This window comes from Rattus rattus, chromosome 11 (genome assembly GCF_011064425.1).
Source record: "Rattus rattus isolate New Zealand chromosome 11, Rrattus_CSIRO_v1, whole genome shotgun sequence".
Lineage (NCBI taxonomy): Eukaryota > Metazoa > Chordata > Mammalia > Rodentia > Muridae > Rattus > Rattus rattus.
In genome coordinates this window covers 5,200,081-5,220,143 of record NC_046164.1, presented here as the reverse complement: position 1 = coordinate 5,220,143, position 20,063 = coordinate 5,200,081, and the positions used below count along the sequence as shown (strand labels likewise).

At 44.4% G+C, this 20,063-nt stretch overlaps 1 protein-coding gene and 1 pseudogene across 1 annotated transcript; one reads left to right on the top strand and one right to left on the bottom strand.

Moving 5' to 3' along the window:
• Window positions 1-3,335: 3,335 nt before the first annotated feature.
• On the bottom strand, window positions 3,336-4,972 carry LOC116912650 (annotated as a pseudogene).
• Window positions 4,973-5,297: 325 nt separating this feature from the next.
• Cxcl11 (C-X-C motif chemokine ligand 11) lies at window positions 5,298-8,239 on the top strand. The gene is made up of 4 exons (XM_032916547.1): window positions 5,298-5,625; window positions 6,903-7,029; window positions 7,122-7,194; window positions 7,449-8,239. Exons 1-4 carry the CDS (start codon window positions 5,565-5,567, stop codon window positions 7,488-7,490), a joined length of 303 nt encoding a protein of 100 aa, XP_032772438.1. The 5' UTR covers window positions 5,298-5,564; the 3' UTR covers window positions 7,491-8,239.
• Window positions 8,240-20,063: the final 11,824 nt, after the last annotated feature.

Sequence of the window (20,063 nt, the reverse complement as noted above, 5' to 3'; positions counted from 1 at the left end):
TGAGTCATCTGCCTTCCATAACCTCAAACATGATCCTGTTTCGTCACACTCATTTCTAATAAAGGGAAATGTTAGAGTTTCCATTTCTAGTCCACTGCACACAGCTGAACAAGGTTAGGTGGAGGGAGTCCCTGTGCATTTCTGAAATGTATGGAAGAGTTGACATTATACTTAGATGACTTGCATCAATTTCTTTGGTTTTGAGAACTATGCTGGGAATTTTAGCAATCGGTCATAGAGCCTACAGATACACTAGGCAAGCACTCTACCTCTGAGCTACACCCTCAGCCCCAGCATTTTAAAGTCAACAATCCTTTAGAAGCATTACTAAAAGCTCAACTGTATCACACACGTGGTTAGTTTTTTATTGTTAATTTAACACTACCTAGTGTGGCCTGGTAAGAGAGAACCTCAATTGAAGAACCGCATCTATCAGACTAGCTTGTCTGTCTTGATTACTGATTCGTGTGAGGAGGGCTCAGCCCACTGTGGGCAGAACTATTCCTTAGGCAGGTAGTCTTGGGATATATGAAAAAGTGAGCAAGAAGCAAGCCATGCACAGGAGCAGCAGCATTCTTCTATGCTCTCTGCTTCAGGTCCTGCTTGAGTTCCTGCCCTGGCCTTCCTCAATGACAGACTGTGACCTATAAGCAGAAATAAGGCCCTTTTCTCCCAGGTTGCTTCTGGTTCATAGTGTTTTATTGCAGGAACAGAAGTTCAGCAGACCACACAGATGATACTTTTTTTTTTAAAGATAGAAATTAGACTCATTTCCTAAGGTATTCCTTTAAATTCCATGGGAACTTTGAGGAGATGGGCCTGGAATATAACACAGGAAACAGTCTGACTTGAGAAATAACTAAAGAGGCTGAGAGCACTGGGAGGACGGGATATGGAGTTTAGAAGGCTGGGGGGATGGCTCAGTGGTTAAGAGAGGACCTGAGTTCAGTTCTCAGCACTCATACGGGTGGCTCGGGACCTGTGGCTCCAGCTCCTGGTGCCCTGAAGCCGTCAGCCTCTGAAATCATCTGCACTCACATGTACACGCTCCATGCAGACACACTTGCAAAGGTGTCATTAGAAGTGATAATTCTTTAAAAACAAAACCAAACCATAAAAAGCTTTTTTCGCTTTTACCCAGAGAGAGGCAGCACACGCTGAGCAGGAAACTCTCAGGGAAACAGACGTTTCCGTGAAGCCAAGTCATGGCATCCGCACTGTCCTTCACTTTGAGCTGTTTTAGAGTGAGCATCACAGCAGCCAGGGCCCACGAAACACGCGATGAATGCACACAGTAGGTCCTCCTGTCCAGTACGGCAGTTACTAAGGGCATAGGACCACTGAGTATTTGGTATGTGATTGGTTCAATCTTAACACTTAATAAAAATAAATAAGATCTCATTTGATGCTCATTAGGCCATAGTTCTTATGTTTTGAGCTACATAAATTATATTGCTTAAATTTTCAGTTACTTTTACTTTTTTAAAGATTTATTTATTTTTGTTTGTATGAGTACAGTGTAGCTGTCTTCCGACACACCAGAAGAGGGCGTCAGATCCCATTACAGATGGTTGCGAGCCACCATGTGGTTGCTGGGAATTGAACTCAGGACCTCTGGAAGAGCAGTCAGCACTCTTAGCGGCTGAGCCGTCAGATTTAAAACCACAGATGTGGCTTACATTATTCCTGGATAAGTTAGGCAAGGATAGTCAGTTCTATTAAATTAGAAGAAATAATTATATAATATGAAAAGATGTTATTTTAAAAAAGTAAAAGCCTAGCATGCTGGCACACGCCTATATTCTCGGCATTTGAAAGGATGAGGCAGGAGGATAGTCACAAGTTAGTCCAACCTGAACTCTATAGCAAGAGAGCAATTAAAAAAAAAAATCATGAAGATAAGATATGGTGGTTTAAAGGGCTCAAAACAGGAGATGGACAGGACACTCCCAGTCAGACACGCCTGATTTTACAGAGAGAACGGGGGATGTGTGGGTGAGCCTTTCTCCTGTGACATCAGACTTCAAGGCTGGAAACACCTTAGAACCAATCCTGAAGACCCTCCTACCTGAACCCTCCCCTGTCACGTGTCTGCAGAGCAAACAGAAATCCTATGCGCGCAAGGCCAAAGGTTGGGGAGACTGCAGTGCACGAGAAGGAATCGGGTGACCGTATTTGTAAGAACGCCAGGGTTGTCAACACACTTGAATATTAATGAGCATTTGTTGAACTGAGGTAAAAGGGTGGTGTTTTCCAGGAAAGTGGATAACTGGCAGGAAGCGGGAGAGAGAACACCTGCCTACCCCTAGGCTGGGCTCTCCCTTAGCTGCTGCAAGTCGGGTAAGAAAGGTGACAACCCCTGCCCCAGCTCCCCCTGCTCTGTTGTCTGAGAACCTGAAGTGAAGGTTAAAAGACGCCTTCCTTGGCGTTCACACCCGTGCTTTCTCTCTAAGGGAAAGCAGACAGGCCATGTGCAAATGGTGGGCACAGCCCCTCCACTTCTAGGCTGACAAGGGGTAACAGCAGCTGCCCTACAGGTCACCTGTGTCACCGTCAGAGAGGAAGAAGGACCTTTCTTCTCCGTCTGCTCCTGCAATCTCCTAAATGATCTACGAATATAGAACTGGCTTTGTACCAGCTGATCTTCAATTCACCATCTGCCTGCTTCTACCTCCCGAGTGCTGGGACTGAAGGGGTGCACCCAACACAACCACCAGCGGCAGCCTAAAGTACCTTTAAAGATGCCCTGGCTTTGAAATCGCTAGTTTTGTATAAGTGACACGCCTAAAACAGACTCAGAAAAGAGGAACAAGAGACAATATTTTCTTTTCAATCTTAGAAAAGTGTCCCTTTTTTTTATTAATTACAAGATTTGGGGAACATTATTTTTGCATTTTGGGGAAGGCGATGATGGGGAGGTGAAAGGGGTCTCACACCATAGCCCAGACTGTCCTGGAACTCACTATGCTGTCCAGACTAGCCTTGAACTGACAGCAATCCTCCTGCCATAACTCCCCAGTGTCTGGGGTTACAGGCATGAGCTATTGCACCCAGTTTCAAAGAGTTAAAAGCTGGCGAGGAGGTGGGGACCCAGAGCCGTTCTTAGAGGCACGCAGTGGACGTTCTTTTAACATATCACTGTGCCCCGGAATGACATCTTATAAAATGCTCAGTTCTAGGCCTCCTGCTGCTGGCCGGTCCATGGGAATAGCCTGAAGAGAGGTGGGGGGCAGCCCCCATGAGAGACAGTAGTTTTACTTTAAGAACACGGTGGCAATCTCCTGTACCATCAGTTGACCTGTGGTGTGCCCTTCCCTTTGGCTTGTCGTCCAAAGTCAGAGCTCAAAGTCTTTCTGGAAGCTGCAAGCCGGGGCCTCGTTGTCCCTACTGGTCTGACAGGAATGCTGGGAGTAGCTGCACTGGCCAGTACTCCCTTCCAATTTGCAAAGGAAGCTTCTTTTTAATTTTGTGGAAAATTTTCTCCTATGTCAAGTTCAGCAGAAAACTACTCTGCTCCATCCAGGCTGGGCAGTGTTTGATGTCTGAGGTCTGCACTTTTCAACAGCTCTACCTGTTGCTCCTGGGCCTGGGGGAGATGAGGCTGTCTTTAATGTCATCTGTCACACAGCAGCTGAGAGGCACAAGAATGACCAGAAGCTGGAGGTGATGGCTCTGTTAATTTCTTTCAATTATAATTTCCTGACTTTTGAAGAAGCGTTTCAGCGTAACCCTATACTGCTCCACGTCTTCTCCACCTCTGCCGGAAGCTCTGAAACTCACTGGTAGTGTCCAATGGGCAGGCTGGGTACACGGTCATCAGAGGAGCCTCCTTTGGCCAGGGCCAGGCAGCAAGATGTTCCAGTGGTGACCACCAAATGCTTTTCCACTTCAGAGCTGGCAAGGCAAAACCAACAAAGTCACAGAGGGGGCTTGTCATTCCTTCCTGTGGATGACTATTTCCTTACCTGCTTTTCCCTCAAATCGAACAAATTGACGGGCTGGTTCTTCCTCGGGGGTAGCTGTTCTCCTATAGCTGCTTGCTTCCCAGACTCTCGGTCAGGATTCTCAGTGACATCAGAGGCTGCTTTCTTTACCTGCTCTGCTACAGCCGTGGACTAGTACTGGATGCACGAAGATCCTTTCTTTTCTGGATTTCCAATACTGGCCAGCTCTACGAAGCGATGGCATGCTGCACACCTTCTGGTAGAAAACGTGGCTTCCGAGATGGAGGTCTCCCATTATACGAAGTTTCCAAAGCAGCAAAATGATCCCTTGGTTTGAAGCTTGAGGCAAGGCTGGAGACCAAAGCACAGCCTCATTTTTTTTTTTTTTTTTTTTTGGTCTCTACTTCTCCAGAGGAATTCCCAAAGCCCCCCCCCCCATACTTGGGTCACGGAGACATGAACAAGATGTCAAAACCCTTAAACTGGAATTCGGAACACAGCCTTGTTCTCAGGGAAGGCACATCCTTGGGACTAAAAGGGCACCCTAGGACTGGTTCAGCTAAGGACTCTGTCCTACTGGGGTATACAATCTGCAGCCCAGAGCTTCAGTGAAGATAACACCTTTTTGACCCAGGTAAGTGATGTTTTGAGCGTAATTCACACCCATCAGCGTCTTAGGGATAATTTACTGTTTCTTGGTTCTCAGCACCAAGCACGGATATCCGAATTGGAGCCTGCTTGCTGCCAGTCTTAAAACCCCTCCTGCTCTGGATCTCTGGTAGAGTCAAAACAATTCCCTCCACACGACAGCAGGCCAAAGTTCCCACTTTTCTTCTCAGTTGTCTGAACTCTGTTCGTAAAGCATCGAACTTTCCTTCAACATCTCCACAAGCCAAGAGATGCACTGGCTTCTGTGCCGTGGACAATGACAAGCTGTGCTGGGTCAGCCACCCCAAGCTAGGAACATGAACTGAACACTCAAGGTTGTAACGCCAATGATTGTGTTTTAACAGAATGTATATAAGCATATGCACTAAGAGATGCCTTTTCTAAAAAGGAAAGAAAAAGCCTTAAAAGTCAAAGAGAAATACACTGTTTTATGTGTGGGTGTGGGAGAGTGTTTCAGACATGAAATTGGAAGAAAAAATAAAAGTGAAGTTAGATGAAGGTCACTTGGTTTGTACACTATATCCCTTACCCAAACATCCTTTTGTGAGGTTATGAGAGGGAGCGGGAGGAGCTGCCTGGAACCAGGAAGATCTTCCTGAGTCTGTGGGCCTCTGCCCAAAATCGCTACTCAGTGAAAGGCATTTCTAGGAAAAGTCACCTACAGCAGCAGCTTCCCCTGTGGTGAGCAACCGTGTGCACAGTACTCTAGCTCCAATTCCAGTGGCTTTCTTAACACCAGCAGACAGGGACAGGCACAAGCACTGACTTAGGGACAAAACAGAAACTCCAGGAGGCAAGAAAGCTACATGAGTCAAGAGGGGAAATTCCTGACTCTGAGGATGGCTGGTCTATAAATGCTCCTGAGTGAGGCTCCTCAGGTTCAGCCTTCCTGCTGCTCTCTGCGAAGAAAGATCACCAGAGCCACAGCAGAGAGCTGCAGCTGCTGCTGAGATGAACAGGACGGGCATGGCCGTAGCCCTGGCTGTGATCATCTGGGCCACAACGGTTCCAGGTATATGGGACCTTTTGCTTCTGAACCTCTCTGTGCCCTAGGTTATTTTTCATATGTCTTTTCTCTAAAATATACAGTTCTTTAAATGTACTTAAATAATATTTTCTCACATATTAGAAGTTCTAGAAATGGCAGCAAATGTTGGAAATCTTTAAAGGAAATGATTGTTTTATGGATTTCTTAATTTTCTGACAATTATCTAGCAAGAGCCTTTAGCCCTTAATGTCTCTTTGGAGAATCTTATATGAAATTATGTTGGTATCCTGGAAAAATTAATGTTTTAACCATGAGACTGCTAATTTATTATGATTGATACTTTCAGAATAAAGAAAAGAAAATTTTTCTCTGGGGCAATGGTCATAGAAATGTCATAGGTGTTTGATCAATATGTCACTCGAGGGCAAGAGTGATTTAAGGGTAGTGTGGATATTACAACTCTCCATAAGCCTCCCCCAAAGATATTGTTTCTAAATAGAAACATATTAACATTTCCCGTAACTGAACTTGGAACTGCGCCTCCTGGGATCTGATGGTTCTTATGCCATTATCACAGAGACCTGGGCTAATTAAGATATGAAGCTAATGTGACAAGTCAAGCTATTTTTAGAACACTTGCTGCTCTGATGAAATAACAAATCTTTGTGGTTTCCCTGGAAGCTCTCAAAGACAGTTTCAACTGGGGAAGACGATACGATTTAGGATACTTAGTCTTAATCTAGAATTTGAACGTGGAAAGACAAAGATCAAAAGAACTGTTAACTATTTGCTCATTTCATAAAGAACAGGTCACCAGTGACTGTGAACTATATTGTATGCCCATTCAGTCAGTCATAAAATAATTCAAAGGTAAATACAGAATAGCCACTTTGTTCTCTGGGTGCTGTATACTGTGTAGGTGTTATTTAAAGCAATAAAGTGCCTCGATAGTAGCATGCCCACACTGTAATACAATTTCAGCACTTAGGAAGCTGAGCTGAGATTGGGCAATGCCAAAATCTGGGGCCTGCTATGTAGTAGTGAGTGCTTCAAGTCCAAGGTCATCCTGAGCTTTGTGGTGAGTTGGGGGCAAACCTGATCCAAAGAGAAAACCTAAATTAAATAATTAACAAAAGTTAAGGAGCGGAATAATCAAAGCTACAGTAAATTAGTCTAATGCAGAGAGAAACATAATAGGGAGATTCAAAAACTTAATTTCAGTCTGCACAGATGGGATTAACAGAAATGTGTCTGCCGTCCACTTCACAGCCCTGACTAACCAACGCTGTGGTCTGTTCCAGGCTTCGTTATGTTCAAAGGGGGGCGCTGTCTTTGCATCGACCGCGGAGCGAAAGTGGTCAAAATGGCAGCGATCAAGGAAGTTTCTGTAATTTACCCGAGTAACAGCTGTGACAAAGTTGAAGTGATGTATGTGATGGAGATGACAATGGTGTGGGTGCTTTTGTTTTGTGGATGTTTCTCCACCAAAGTTTAAGACTATTTTGTGTCTCCCTTACCAGTGTTACCCTGAAGGCTCATAAAGGACAAAGGTGCCTGGACCCCACATCCAAGCAAGCTCGCCTCATAATGCAGGTAGGTTTCGAGACCACCAGGTCGGAACGTGCCTTACCCATGAGAGCTCTGGAACACAGAAAACAGGCGACCTAGGGAAGAGTCCATTACCATTCTAACAGAACCCGCATGAAGCATCCATCTAGTTAAGGGGTCCTGGGCTAAACCTGGCAACATCCCTCCAGCCCCCGCCACGTTGTTCGTACAGGTCAGCTCTTAATTACAGAGGAAACGAAACAATCCAGCAAGTAAAACTCTTTATTTTCTCATTACAGACAATACAAAAAAAGAATTTTTTAAGGCGCCAGAACATGTGACGGGCCCTCAAATGCGAGCTCTGTGCCAAGAAGCTGACCCTCTCCTGTCTTGGAATATGCATCCGTTTTGCCAGATTGCAGAACTCGCTAGGAGGTCGGATACCTCTAAACTATTCTGCTTGGCTATGAAAATATTTATCTCGAAGAGTCATGTATCTCTGTGTGTGCACACTCCGAGTTATGGTTACAATGGACACATTGTTACTGGAATCCCGCCCACCCGCTGGTTGGATTCAGAAGCATCTAGTGTAGAAAAACATTACTCAAGGAATTTTTCATGGAAATAACATCCCTTTCCCCAAATATCACGAGGCACATGAACATCTAGGAAGAAGTTTCCACATATCGTCTTGCTTGTACATTTAAAAAAGATTTAGCATTCATGAGGTGCCCTGCAAACATTTCTACGCTGTAGAAACGAGTAAGAGAACACTACTGTTTCCTGAGTTAGTTACACTGGCTTCCCACTGAGGCAGTCGAAAGGGCTAAAGATATGTATTTCCTGTACATCTGGCTTTATCTGTTTTATCAGTGACAATAACCTGGATAGATTTTAAAAATAAATTGCTTTTGCTCACCAAAGAAAATGTTGGAAAAAAGTCTATTCATCTCTTTCAGTCTGTTTTCCGTTATTCTGCCTTTGAAAAAAATATGTAAATGTGTACTTGGTCCTTTCCTTTGTCGTACTGTGACTGGTGGGATGGCTGGCACTGTCCTTGAAAAGAATAAAAATTATGTTTCTCTAGTAAGCCACTATAAGTCATTAAATCATCAACAACTACATGCTTTCTGGACATTGAGATGCCTTTAGATTTGTTCTTTTTAGAGGCACACAGGTACTTTTCATCAGGTAGAATTCTTTAGAAATATATTTAGAAATGCTTTTAATCCCAGCACGTGGGAGGCAGAGACAGGCAGATCTCTGTGAGGTCCAGGCGTCTTTCAGAACAGCCAGGGCTACACAAAGAGAACCCTGTCTCGAAAAACTTAAAAAAAGGAAGTATACTTCAGTGAGGAGGAGTTGGGGGATGAGAAAAAATATGATATCAAAGGCACTGTTTAAAATTCAATAAATAAAAAGAAATTACCTAGGTGTGCTGCACACACCTTTAGTTTCAGAACTTGAAAGGCAGAGGCAGGAGGATCTTGAGTTCAAGACTAGCCTGGTCTACAGACAGTATTCCAGGACAGCCAGGGCTTCACAGAAAAGCCCTATCTAAAAACACCCTAATAAAATAAAAAGAAATACTCAAATGTTAGGGGGGAAATCTATTCACCTTTACTTAGGAGTGAAAGGGATTCTTCCTAGTCACCCCACCCCACCCCTTTCACCTTTGTTAAACATCACATATTGTGACTTTCTGAGTTGAGCCCAAATGGAAAACCAAAAGGAGATTTCCTGCTAAGCACAGCAAAGACCCAGCCGGGCTGTGTGCACTTGGACTTTGAACCTCAGTGACAACACACCAGCACTGTCAGGGAGAAACCTGAAACAGCAGTGCTACTCCTGCCAGTGCTCCATGACACCTGGCTGGACTCTGATGGTCCTCTCTACCCAGCTCCCTCACGGGAGTGTCCATTCTCCGATGGTGACTGTCAGCCCATGGCTGAGGAAACATGGTACACCTGAATGTGGAGTCATCAAAACAAACAAACAAACAAACAAACAAACAAAAAAACAACCTGGCAATAGTACAGGATCTCTAAATCCACAACCAAAATTCAATTCAAAAATCAACAGGAGGCCAAGGTGTTTGTAGCTGTGCTTGCCCATGCTGTGTTACGGGACATAGGGACAACCTGGGTTCTGAGCACATAGCATGTACATTGTACTGTGCACGCCATGACACATGAAATGCCATTTACAAACCCCGTCTGAAGCACACTGGAGACCACTGCATATGCAACAAACTGAAAGATTTTTTTGTTTGTTTGTTTGTTTTACTGGGCATACAAAGGTTCCTGATCTTACAGAAATATAATTGTTTAATTAAGAACAAAAACCTTTTCATATTTTCCACTGTCAGCTCTCAGGATGTAAAGGTATCAAGTTAGTGTATTCTGAGTTGAATTGTATTAGGATCTTTGATTAAAAAAAACTGCTCTTTGGGTTCGGTCCCCAGCTCCGAAAAAAAGAAAAAAAAAACTGCTCTTAAAGGACTGAGAATGTATCTAATAAACTTAAATATTTATGATGTGGTCAGCACATTCTTTGGATTCTAAATAATACAAAACTGGTGTCTTTTCAGAAGGGGGACAGTAGGTGCTTCTTGTCTTAGTCACTAATTGTACTTTCAAGACAGGGGTGACTGAGCTGGGCAAGTCTAGAGTCATGATGTGATTTCCAACTCCAGTTTTGTGTTAAGTCCTAAAAAGAGAGTTTCACGCCCCCCACCCCAGACCCCAATCTTTGAAGACCCCAAAAGTCAGCTCCAATGCTGTTGCGGTGTGGGACTCTATGCCTGGCAGTATTTCATTTTCTATTTTTTTAAAGATTGTTAATTTCTCTCCCTCTTCCTATGCCCATCTGATTTTGCTGTTGAGATTTATCTTTCTTGTCAGTCAGACGTTTCCTTGTCTCTTGCTCTCTTCTCTCCCCTGTGCCTTCCCTTCCTTTCTTTGATATAACCTCGCTCTTTCTTCCACTCTCTCCCCTCCCCATCTCTTTATTCCATTCACTCACTATTCTGTGTTTTCCCCTCCAACAGCATTTAACGTCATAGTACGTGCTGTCTTCACGTCTTACTTCTCTGATCACTGGTGATGTATTTGTTGGCGTTAGTCGTTGCCGGCATGTTTCTTAGCTTGCTTGGTTTGGTGGTGTCACTGTTGCAGTGGTCAGTTTTCTTCTGAGAAGAATGGGGTCCTTAGCCCTCACAAGTAGGATTCGAAGATCCACAAATAAACCCCAAGACCTCTGCAAACCAACAGATGCACAAACCAAGAAACTAGACCCCAACAGACAAAAACAAGCCAATTTAAAAACAGGGGTACATAAAAACTGGAGTGCAGATCTAAGCAGAGAATTCTCCATAGAGGAAACTCAAATGGTTCAGAAGCACTTAAAGAAATGATCAACACCCTTAGCCAGCAGGGAAATGCAAATCCAAATGACCCTGAGATTCCACGTTACCCCTATCAGAAGATCAATAACACAAGTGATAGCTCATGCTGGCCAGGACGTGGAGCAAGAATGCTCTTCCATTGCTGGTGGGAGTACAAACGCATACAACCAATGTGGACATCTTCCTCAGGAAGACAGGAATTGTTCTACCAGAAGGACACTTGCTTAACTGTGTCCACTGCTGTCTGTTATAATAGCCAAAGACTGAGAAAACCTCCATGTCCTTCAACAGAATGGATAGAGAAAGTGAGGTACATTTACACAGTAGAGCATTACTTGGCTGCTAAAACGAGACATCCTGGTGCTCATTTAAAGAACCCGACCGCACCGATGGTTCTTCAGGATTACCACATACACAGGGCCTGGTGGGTGGGTTTGTGGGTCAAAGAGCTGCTGCCAAGCCTGACAGCCTGAGTTTGATCCCCAGAACATACACGGTGGAAGAAGAGCGCTGACTTTCACCAGCTGTCCTCAGGGTGCACTGTGGGATACCTGTCCTCACCTTCCCTGCACGTGTGAAATGAATAAATGTTTTAAAAAGCAAATCAAGACAAAACAAAAACATGGCATCATGAAATGTGCAGGCAAATGGGTGGAAGTTGGAAAAAAATCATCCTGAGTGAGGTAACCCAGACCCAGAAAGACACGTATTTGCTTATATGTGGATATTAGCCACTGGGTAAATGATGGCTTATATGTGGATATTAGCCACTGGGTAAATGATGGCTTATATGTGGATATTAGCCATTGGGTAAATGATGGCTTATATGTGGATATTAGCCACTGGGTAAATGATGACTTATATGTGGATATTAGCCACTGGGTAAATGATGACCACGCTACCCCCTTAGACCCAGAGGGGTCAGGTGTAGAGGAAGGGACTAGGAGGGGACACATGGATCTATCTCTGTGGGAGGGACAAATGGAATAGATTTTATGGGTGGGGTGGGGGATGGGGAGTCAAAACGGAGGAGAGGGTCAGGTGAGGAGAGGCAGGAGAGACAGGGTAAAGGGAAGGAATGAAGGGAGTGCAGTGGAAACTTCCTAAAGTGTCTGAAGGTGATCCTAATGGAGGCTCCAAGTAATGAGGAAGACAGAGTCACAACTGGCTATCTCATGTCACCAAACGACCCAGGACTGGGTTACATCCAATTGAGTTGTTGGCCAAATGAGTCCCACCCCAAAACAACCTAGGCTGTTACCAAAACAATAGGTCAATGTAGTCTCTAAGCAGTACACCACAGAGACGCGCGCGCACGCACACACACACACACACACATACACACACACACACACACATGCACAACACACACACACACAGAGACAGACAGACAGACACACACACACACATCAAAGTGGAGCCAACCCTTCTTCCCCTCCCAGTCTATCCACCCATGGCAGTAAAATGCCCCGCAGGAGCTGTCCAAAATTATAGCTCCTGTCAAAAATTACTGTGCCACATCTCAGTCTGCAGCTGTCAGAGGAGCCGCGGGAGCTGTCCACGGTGGTGCTCTACCTTTCCTGTCTCAGTGGGAGCTGAGCTCCCCTCAGGAGCTGTCCACTGTGATGACACCTTCTTTCCTGACTCACCCTACAGCTTTTGTGAAACACCATCGCAGGAGCTGTCCCACAGGAGCTGTCCATCCTGGCAGCACCTTCTCTCCAGCCTCCCCCACCCCCAGCGGCCCCACAGCGATGGCGCCTCAGCAAAAGCCAGCAGCAGTCCAGGATTCCCCACCCTAACTCGGGGAAGCTACCAATCCCTGAGCAGAAAACCGCCAAAACCCTGAACAGAAAAAGCCACCAATCCCTGAGCTCCCTCAAGCTCAGGTCTTGAAATCCACCAATCCTCACTCTGGAAATCTCTGTCCTGAGAAACTCTGCCCCCTCAGAACTCCGATATAAGCAGTGCCGTTTTGTCCAGTTCCCTGCTGCCCGCTCCCAGGAGCAGAGGACAGCCATCTACAGGTTTGTCCTTCCATACCCTAGGTCCTCCAATAAATGCCTTTCGTGAGATTTCCTGCCTGGCGTGACTCGCTTGCCTGAAGAAGCTGAAAGGAAAAGAAGCAGAGAAGACATAGAGCAACGTGTTTGGTTGTTACTGCTTAGAAGTTGTTCTTTTCTAATGAAACACAGAAAGGGAGTCAATCCAGAGAGGAGGGGAGGAGAGAGAGGAAGGGGGTAGAGGGGAGATTGGAAACTGTAATCAGGATTTATTTATAATAAATGAGTATTTTTAATAAAGGGGGGATACAAAGGGCTTGAGCTAAGTTAATATTGGGTGGGAGAATCCACAGTAGAAGCAGAGCACAGAGCCCCAAAGAGCCACGACCAGGAAGCCAGGAGGCTCCGTTTCTGTTACGGATTTATACCAACTAATTTAGCACACAACCATCGGCTCGCACAAGGTATTTTTTTGTTCGCTGCTACCTGCTTATGAGCACTTTTCATTTATAATATAATTAGTTATGGATTATCAGCTTGACTTCCACAACAAGGCTCATGAATTTGTTACTTTAACATTTATAGTAAAAGATTTCTCCTTGAAAGACAAAACTTTATCTCCTCAGATTCACGGCTGCATCCATCTTCTCTTTTCCTGAAGCCCCTATGGGTTATGTGCGTCCTCTGACCTTGACCAGTATAAGAGAATGGCTTCTTCCTCAGTTCACGCTTCTCAAGTTGAGAAAACCAATGTCCTGATTTACAGATCCACGTCGTTCATTTTCCTTGCCAACAGACAGGGACAGCAAGGCTAACACAGACAGGCAGCATAGCAGTGTGCCCGAGAGGCTCTGGAGTTACATACGCTGCCTGGGTTCAGGCTGGAGTCCTGCTGTGGAACATTACTGAGCTGCTCAAAACAGTCCAAGCCTTTAGTAAACCGAGTACATAAAACAGCACTGCCTCTCCCAGGTGAGAACATGCAGCAAATGTTGATTCAACTTCACGATTTTTTAATGAATTCTAACGCTAAGCAGTTTGCATGGGTAACTGATCTGAAAGCCCGCCACCATTCATACCCTACAGTTCAAACCATCCATTACTGAGATTATCCGTGTTGGCACCTTTCAGAACATGAAAGGAGGGGTGGAAGAGGAGAGACAGAGAAACAAAGCCAGAGGGCAGGAGAGCCAGAAGAGGGAGAAAAGTGGTTCGCCCCATCTCCTACTCTCTGCCTAACCTTGGCTTTTTCTCCTACCATTTCTGCTATTTCATGTACCACGTCAGTCATGGCGTTCTGGGTCTCCTTGTTAGTTCATGGACGCCCTCTCAATACCATGGTGATGGAGGCCCTTCAGTCACGTCACTGACTCAAAATATCACAACCACTTAATGCCCAAGGTAGTGTCAGGAGCTTCCTAGTACCTAAGATGTGTAGCTCAGGGAAATGCTGGCACAGTTCCACTATCACACACTTCTTGCTTTGTTTTATAGAAATAAAGTGGCTCACTTTGGAACCTGGAACTCATGAGGTATGGCAGACTGGCCTCAAACTTGTGGCAATCCCCCTGCCTTAGCAGTCTGAATTCTGGGATTAGAGGTATGAATGACTACCGATTGACTAGGATACATTTTCCTTGGCGTTCTCGTCAAAGAAAGAACCAGGAATCTAAATAAAGCATGGCTCTCGCTGTTTCCCTAAGAGCTCTGTGGCAAATTATTGTTATCATCATCATCATCATCATCATCATCATCATCATCATCATCCGCTGATTTTTGAGACAGGGCATCTTTCTGAAGCCCAGGCTTACCTAGAACTCATTACATGCCTTGGCTGGCTTCAAACTCACAGTGGTCCACCTTCCTCAGCCTCCCCAGTGCTGCAATTACAGCATGCGCCACTCACCCAGCATTATTTTTTATGGCCCTCTGGTGTGCAGGCTGGATCGTCACTTTACTTAGTGACACTAAACTTCTACTCCTAAGCCATGTGTGTGCATGCATTTGTAACATGGGGAGTTAGGCACTCTCCACCCAAATCAAGATCCTGTGTCCATCTATCTCTTTGCTACACTGTCTTCCAAATTCAACAAAACCCCCATCCTGGGCTCTGGTTCTCAATGTGGAAGACTGAATCAACAGAAATGGAAACTCCACTAAGCTGTTCTGTTTGGTTTGGTTTGGCTTGGTTTTTCAAGATGGCGTTTCTCTGTATAACAACCCTGGCTGTCCTGGAACTCACTCTTGTAGACCAGGCTGGCCTCAAACTCACACAGAGCCTCCTACCTCTGCCTCCAGATTGCTGGGATTAAATGTGTGTGCCACCACATCTGACTTGAAACTAAGTTCTTTAACTCTGATTTTCTTTCACAGTGAGCCCGGAACAGCAAATACTAGCAAAGCAATCGCAACAAAAGCCTTGAGAATTATTGAAAGAAAATAATAAAATTTTAAGTTATCATTTTCCTTCTTCCCCCCCCCCCATTTGAATACCCCAGACAAGGTTGGCAGGGACTGGAACATGAGCATAAAACTTGCCAGCATCCCAGTGCCAGGAAGCACACACACAATGCTATGCCTGCAGCCACTCGAACAAATACACATGCCCAGACAAGATGCCATTTGGCTGGCTTTTGGCTGCTGAACCCTGTCACGGGGTAATCATGAGCTAGTAAACATGTTATTATTTAGGTGATAGAATCTGCACTTGGCGAAGACCCGTTTTGCTTGCAGCTGTTGAGTTTAAGCATCATTGCTACTATTTTTATACATCTTAAAATTATTCGCCTCTCGTGTAGATGCTCCCCTACCCCCCAGGACACTTGTTGTTAGTAATATCTGACTAAACTGGTTTTAAATGTGCTACTTTAGAGTTTTCTTTGCGATTTTATCATCTGTAAGAATTTGTCTTCCTGTCCCCCTTTGTTTTAACCTTCGGGGTCCCCCAGCACACTGAAAGGGGTATCCTTGCTTGTGCATCCACTCTGTGCAATTATTTATCCATCAGGTAAACAGACTGACCAGTCAAAGCCCTCTCCTAGAGGTCATCAGTTCTAGTGCGGACTTATCTACAGCCTGTGAACTCTGTAGAGAAGTGAACAGACATCAACAGTAACTGTATCCTTCCTTCAAGGACTCCACCACTGCAACAAAACAAAAGCTGGGGCTAAGACATAGCTGAGTGGTCCAGCACCTGCCAAACATGTCTAGGGTTCTGGTTTAGATCCCCCACACCAAAATAGAAACTAGTTACTGCATGGTCTAAAACAGTGGCTGTCTGTGAGTTCAAGGCCAACCTGGTCTACAGAGTGAGGTCCGGGACAGCCAAAGCTACACAGAGGAACCCTGTCTGGAAGAATAACAAAAATTTTTCAGCATTCTTAATGCTATGACCCTTTAATACAGTTTCTCGTGTTCCACTGCCCACCAGCCATGAAACTGTTTTCATTGTTACATCACCACTGTGATTTTGCTATTGCTATTAATTTTAGTGTAACTAACTGATGTGGGGGTTGCAACTCACAGGTTGAGAACAACTGGAATGAGCAACACATCTGCCATCCTCAGATTTCCCTAAAATGATTGTGTCTGCCACCCCTCTGCTGACACCTCCTTTGCCCTGGGCTCAGGCTGCCAGGGAATGAAGAGTGTTCGTGTCATCAGGAAGCACTGGAGCAGTCTGCCCAGCCACTGCCAAGTCAGAGCTGCAAAGGGGAAGTTGCTGACACTGGACTTGGGACGGAGTGGCACCCTGCAGCAAGGGGAATCCCGTCTACAAGCTTCTGAAGCCTCTGGTTCTGAGCTTCTTCTAAGTGCTTTCATTTCTCAGAAAGTCCTTTTTTTTTTTAGGGGGATCTGTGCTCACAAGCATTTAAGAACAGGTTGTTTTTATTGGGTTTTATTTCTCTGGTCTGGGGCTGTAATCACAGGCCAAATCTACGAACTGGAAACTGAAACTAAGTTCTTTAACACTCTCTCTCTCCCTCTCTTTCTTTTCTTTCTTTCTTTTTTTTTTTTTTTTTTTTTTTTGTTTTTTTTTTTTTCTGGTTTTCTGGATGTAAACCTCCCTGTTCACCAAATTCCCCTCCCATTTTAAAATAATTATTTGCTTTTTTTTTTTTTTTAAAATAACATTCATGTTTCTCTTTTTCCTTGACTTGCATTATGTTCACTTTTTTTTTCATTTTCAATTTAAAAATGTTTTATGTATTTATTCTTTTTTTTTTTTTTTTTTTTTTTTTTTTGGAGCTGGGAGAAAATTTGTATTTTAAAGGTGATCAGTTTTTTTTCTTTTCCATTCAACTACCCATTTAGATAGCAGTGACGGGACCATTAACAGCGGTTTGCTACAGATGTTCTGGGATGGTTTCCCACACTGGTTCTATCCCTGAGGTTGATACCCTGAGCAGGCTCCCATGCAAAGCAAGAGAAGAAATCTTTGACCTGTTTCTGTTCACACAGGCAGAACACAGATTGCCACTTCACATTCCCAGGCACTGGGGTACCAGTGGGGCCTGCAGAGAGCCACCTCAGCCACTCATCCCAGCTGTGGCAAGGCCCACCCCAGCAAAGAACAAACTTTTTAGTTTGCATCTTAGGGTGGTCATGGTGACACAGGCCTTTAATTGTAAGCACTGGGAGGCAGGTGGCAGGTGGATGGAGATCTTTGAGTTCAAGGCTAGCCTGATCTACATAGTTCCAGGGCAGCCAGGACTACATAGTAAGACCATCTTGAAAAACCGAAATAGTACTAGTAATAATAATAAAAATAATTCGTTTTGGTCTTTATCAGATTTGTTTAGTATAATCAGATCTCCAAAATCGTGCTTACTGGGAAGAATGGGGACAATGGCAATGGGTGTTCTGAACCTGCAAAACTCAACTTCAGATCCTGCCCAGGGACCACTACCTCATACACTCCTCCAAGCTTCTGGACTGGCTGGTTGGTTTTTCTGTGTGTGTGTGTGTGTGTGTGTGTGTGTGTGTGTGTGTGTGTGTGTGTGTGTGTGTGTGTGTGTGTGTGACTTCTGACTTCTGTACTTGCATATGACTCCTCTCCTGGTCATTGTTTAAGCACACCCCCTCTTCTGTTTTGTTTTTTCTTTGAGATGGGCTCTCACATAGTCCTGGTTGCTCTGCAACTCTCTATAGACAAGTCCAGCCTTGAACTCAGAGATCCACTCTACCTCCCAAGTGCTAGGATTAAAGGTGTGTACTACCACAGGCATCCTGTAAGTACACTTCACTCTTGAGTGTGTGTGTGTGTGTGTGTGTGTGTGTGTGAGAGAGAGAGAGAGAGAGAGAGAGAGAGAGAGAGAGAGAGAGAGAGAGAGAGAGAGATGGCTCTCTATGTAGCCCTAGCTATCCTGGAACTCACTACGTAGACCAAGCTGGCCTGAAACTCAGGGATCTGCCTGCCTCTGCCTCCCAAGTGCTGAGATTACTCTTAAGGCTCGCCTGATGTTGACTGTTCTTCCAGGGTCATCAAAGTTCTTCTGCCTTTAGGGAACTGGCTCTTAGGAACTTTCACATTAGATAACACTTCAGTCATTTGACATGAACTATATAATTGGTTTGTTTTTTATTTTTTTTTTACAGATTTGAATATATAGGAAGAAATGCACATTTTTCTCCCATCCACAAAAATTCCATGATATGTATACCATACTTGCTATAATCTGTCAGAATTCAATGCAAAATGATCTGTGCTAGTCAACAGGTCTGCTTTCAAGTACAAGTGACTGTTTATTGGGCAACGCGTATGTGCAATACATGTATGCTGCAGTAACTTTCATTTTAGAATGGAATTTGGTATAAAATAAGTCCAATTTAACCCTCTTCTAGGTGTTATTTCCAGAAACGCCAAAGAAACCTCAACGATGACTTTGGCCAAGTGGACAGACAGAGGGACATCAGGAGCCCGATCCATGGATTTGCTCTTTGGAGAGACTGCATGACCAAGTGTTAGAGAGCAGGGGCCACAGAAATGGAGGTTCTGGAGTCTTAAAGGGGTTAAATGAGAAAAAACTCATGACCAACAGAGCTTAACACTACGTAATATTTACTAAACTATTTTCTCCTTAGTAAGGGACTATTTATCCATTTGCTGTTTTTCCTTGACATTCTCAGATCTGTTTTCCTTAACATCTTGACTGAGAACTTGTACAATATAAAAATAACACTGTCACCATGTATCTTTTTTGTTTAATGTAAAACTGCCAGCACCTCTCCCCACTCTAACATTCTGAGGTTCCTACACTGCAGTCTATTCTGCAGAAGCAGGTTCAGAGAGACTGCTCTTGGCACCCTCTCACAGTAGCCATTCCTCATCAGAAGTTCGCAAAATCAAAGTCTCATGGCTTCTGTCCCTGCCCCATTCCCTTCCAACTGTCTGTCCTTCCAGATTCCACAGCTGTCCCATGATTTGTTCCCTTGAAAGTTTAGCTCTGTCCTAGTCCTGGGACTACATCAATGTAGGATTTAGCTCTCTAGAAATTTCCATCTTTCCCAAGCGGCAACTCCCTCCCTGTTCTGGTGGCAGGGTTTCTGTGTCACAGTCCCAGTTTGTGGACACAGGTTTCATTCTTGGCCTCTGATGCTAAGTGTTGAACCAGTACACGCCATAGGAAGCTCCCATTCCCATCCCAGGGCAAGTCACAGGCAGGAAAGAGGGAAATTCCCCTTCATCACTGTAACCTCTATGCACGTGAGGGGTCTTGCATACTCTTCTGGGTTCCAGCTATCTGCTGCCTTGGTTGCTCTGCGGAGTGACGCCCACGTTCACTTTCATCCTTGACCCCGTTACTGCCCACTCACAAAGAAATCAATCCAAACATCCATGACGCAGAATCAGAACTGGAGTAATGATTAACTTTGCAATCCCTTTTGTAACTCATGGCCGGTACCTGCACTTGGTGTAAAATTTCTGCTTCCCAGCTTCTGTTCCCAATGCCTATTCTAACTGTGTGCAAGTTTATTCAATTGTATAGACTTTGGATCTGGCTAAATTTGGTGTGTGCTTATTTTTTTATAAATGGAATAAAATTTAAAAAGTATTTTATAATGCACTGTGTAGGGTAAACAGACAAATTTCACAAAGATATAATGCAAAAATAAACAATGCAAATCAACAAATATAAAAACCATGTTTAGGACCGGACTTAAATATCAGCTCTGTTTTATTTATGAGAGAAGAAAGATGAGCCTCAAAGCCATTTTCAAACATATTCTACAAAGCATTGCATCTGTTTTCTCAAAAAGCTCACGCTTTGGAAAGTGAAACCTAACTCACTCATAAAAAATCAAAAAGGAGCACAGGCAGGAAAGAGGGAAATTCCAAGCTCATGGGTCACTATAAACACAAGCAGTGTCCTCGGTTTAACATCAGGGAACTTCCCTCCAAGGTTGTGGAGTCCTGCTGACTCATCTCCCAAGTCAGCCAATCAGGACTCAGGGAGGGAAACTCTGTGCACATAAATACTGAACAGTGGCCTGCACTTCATGAA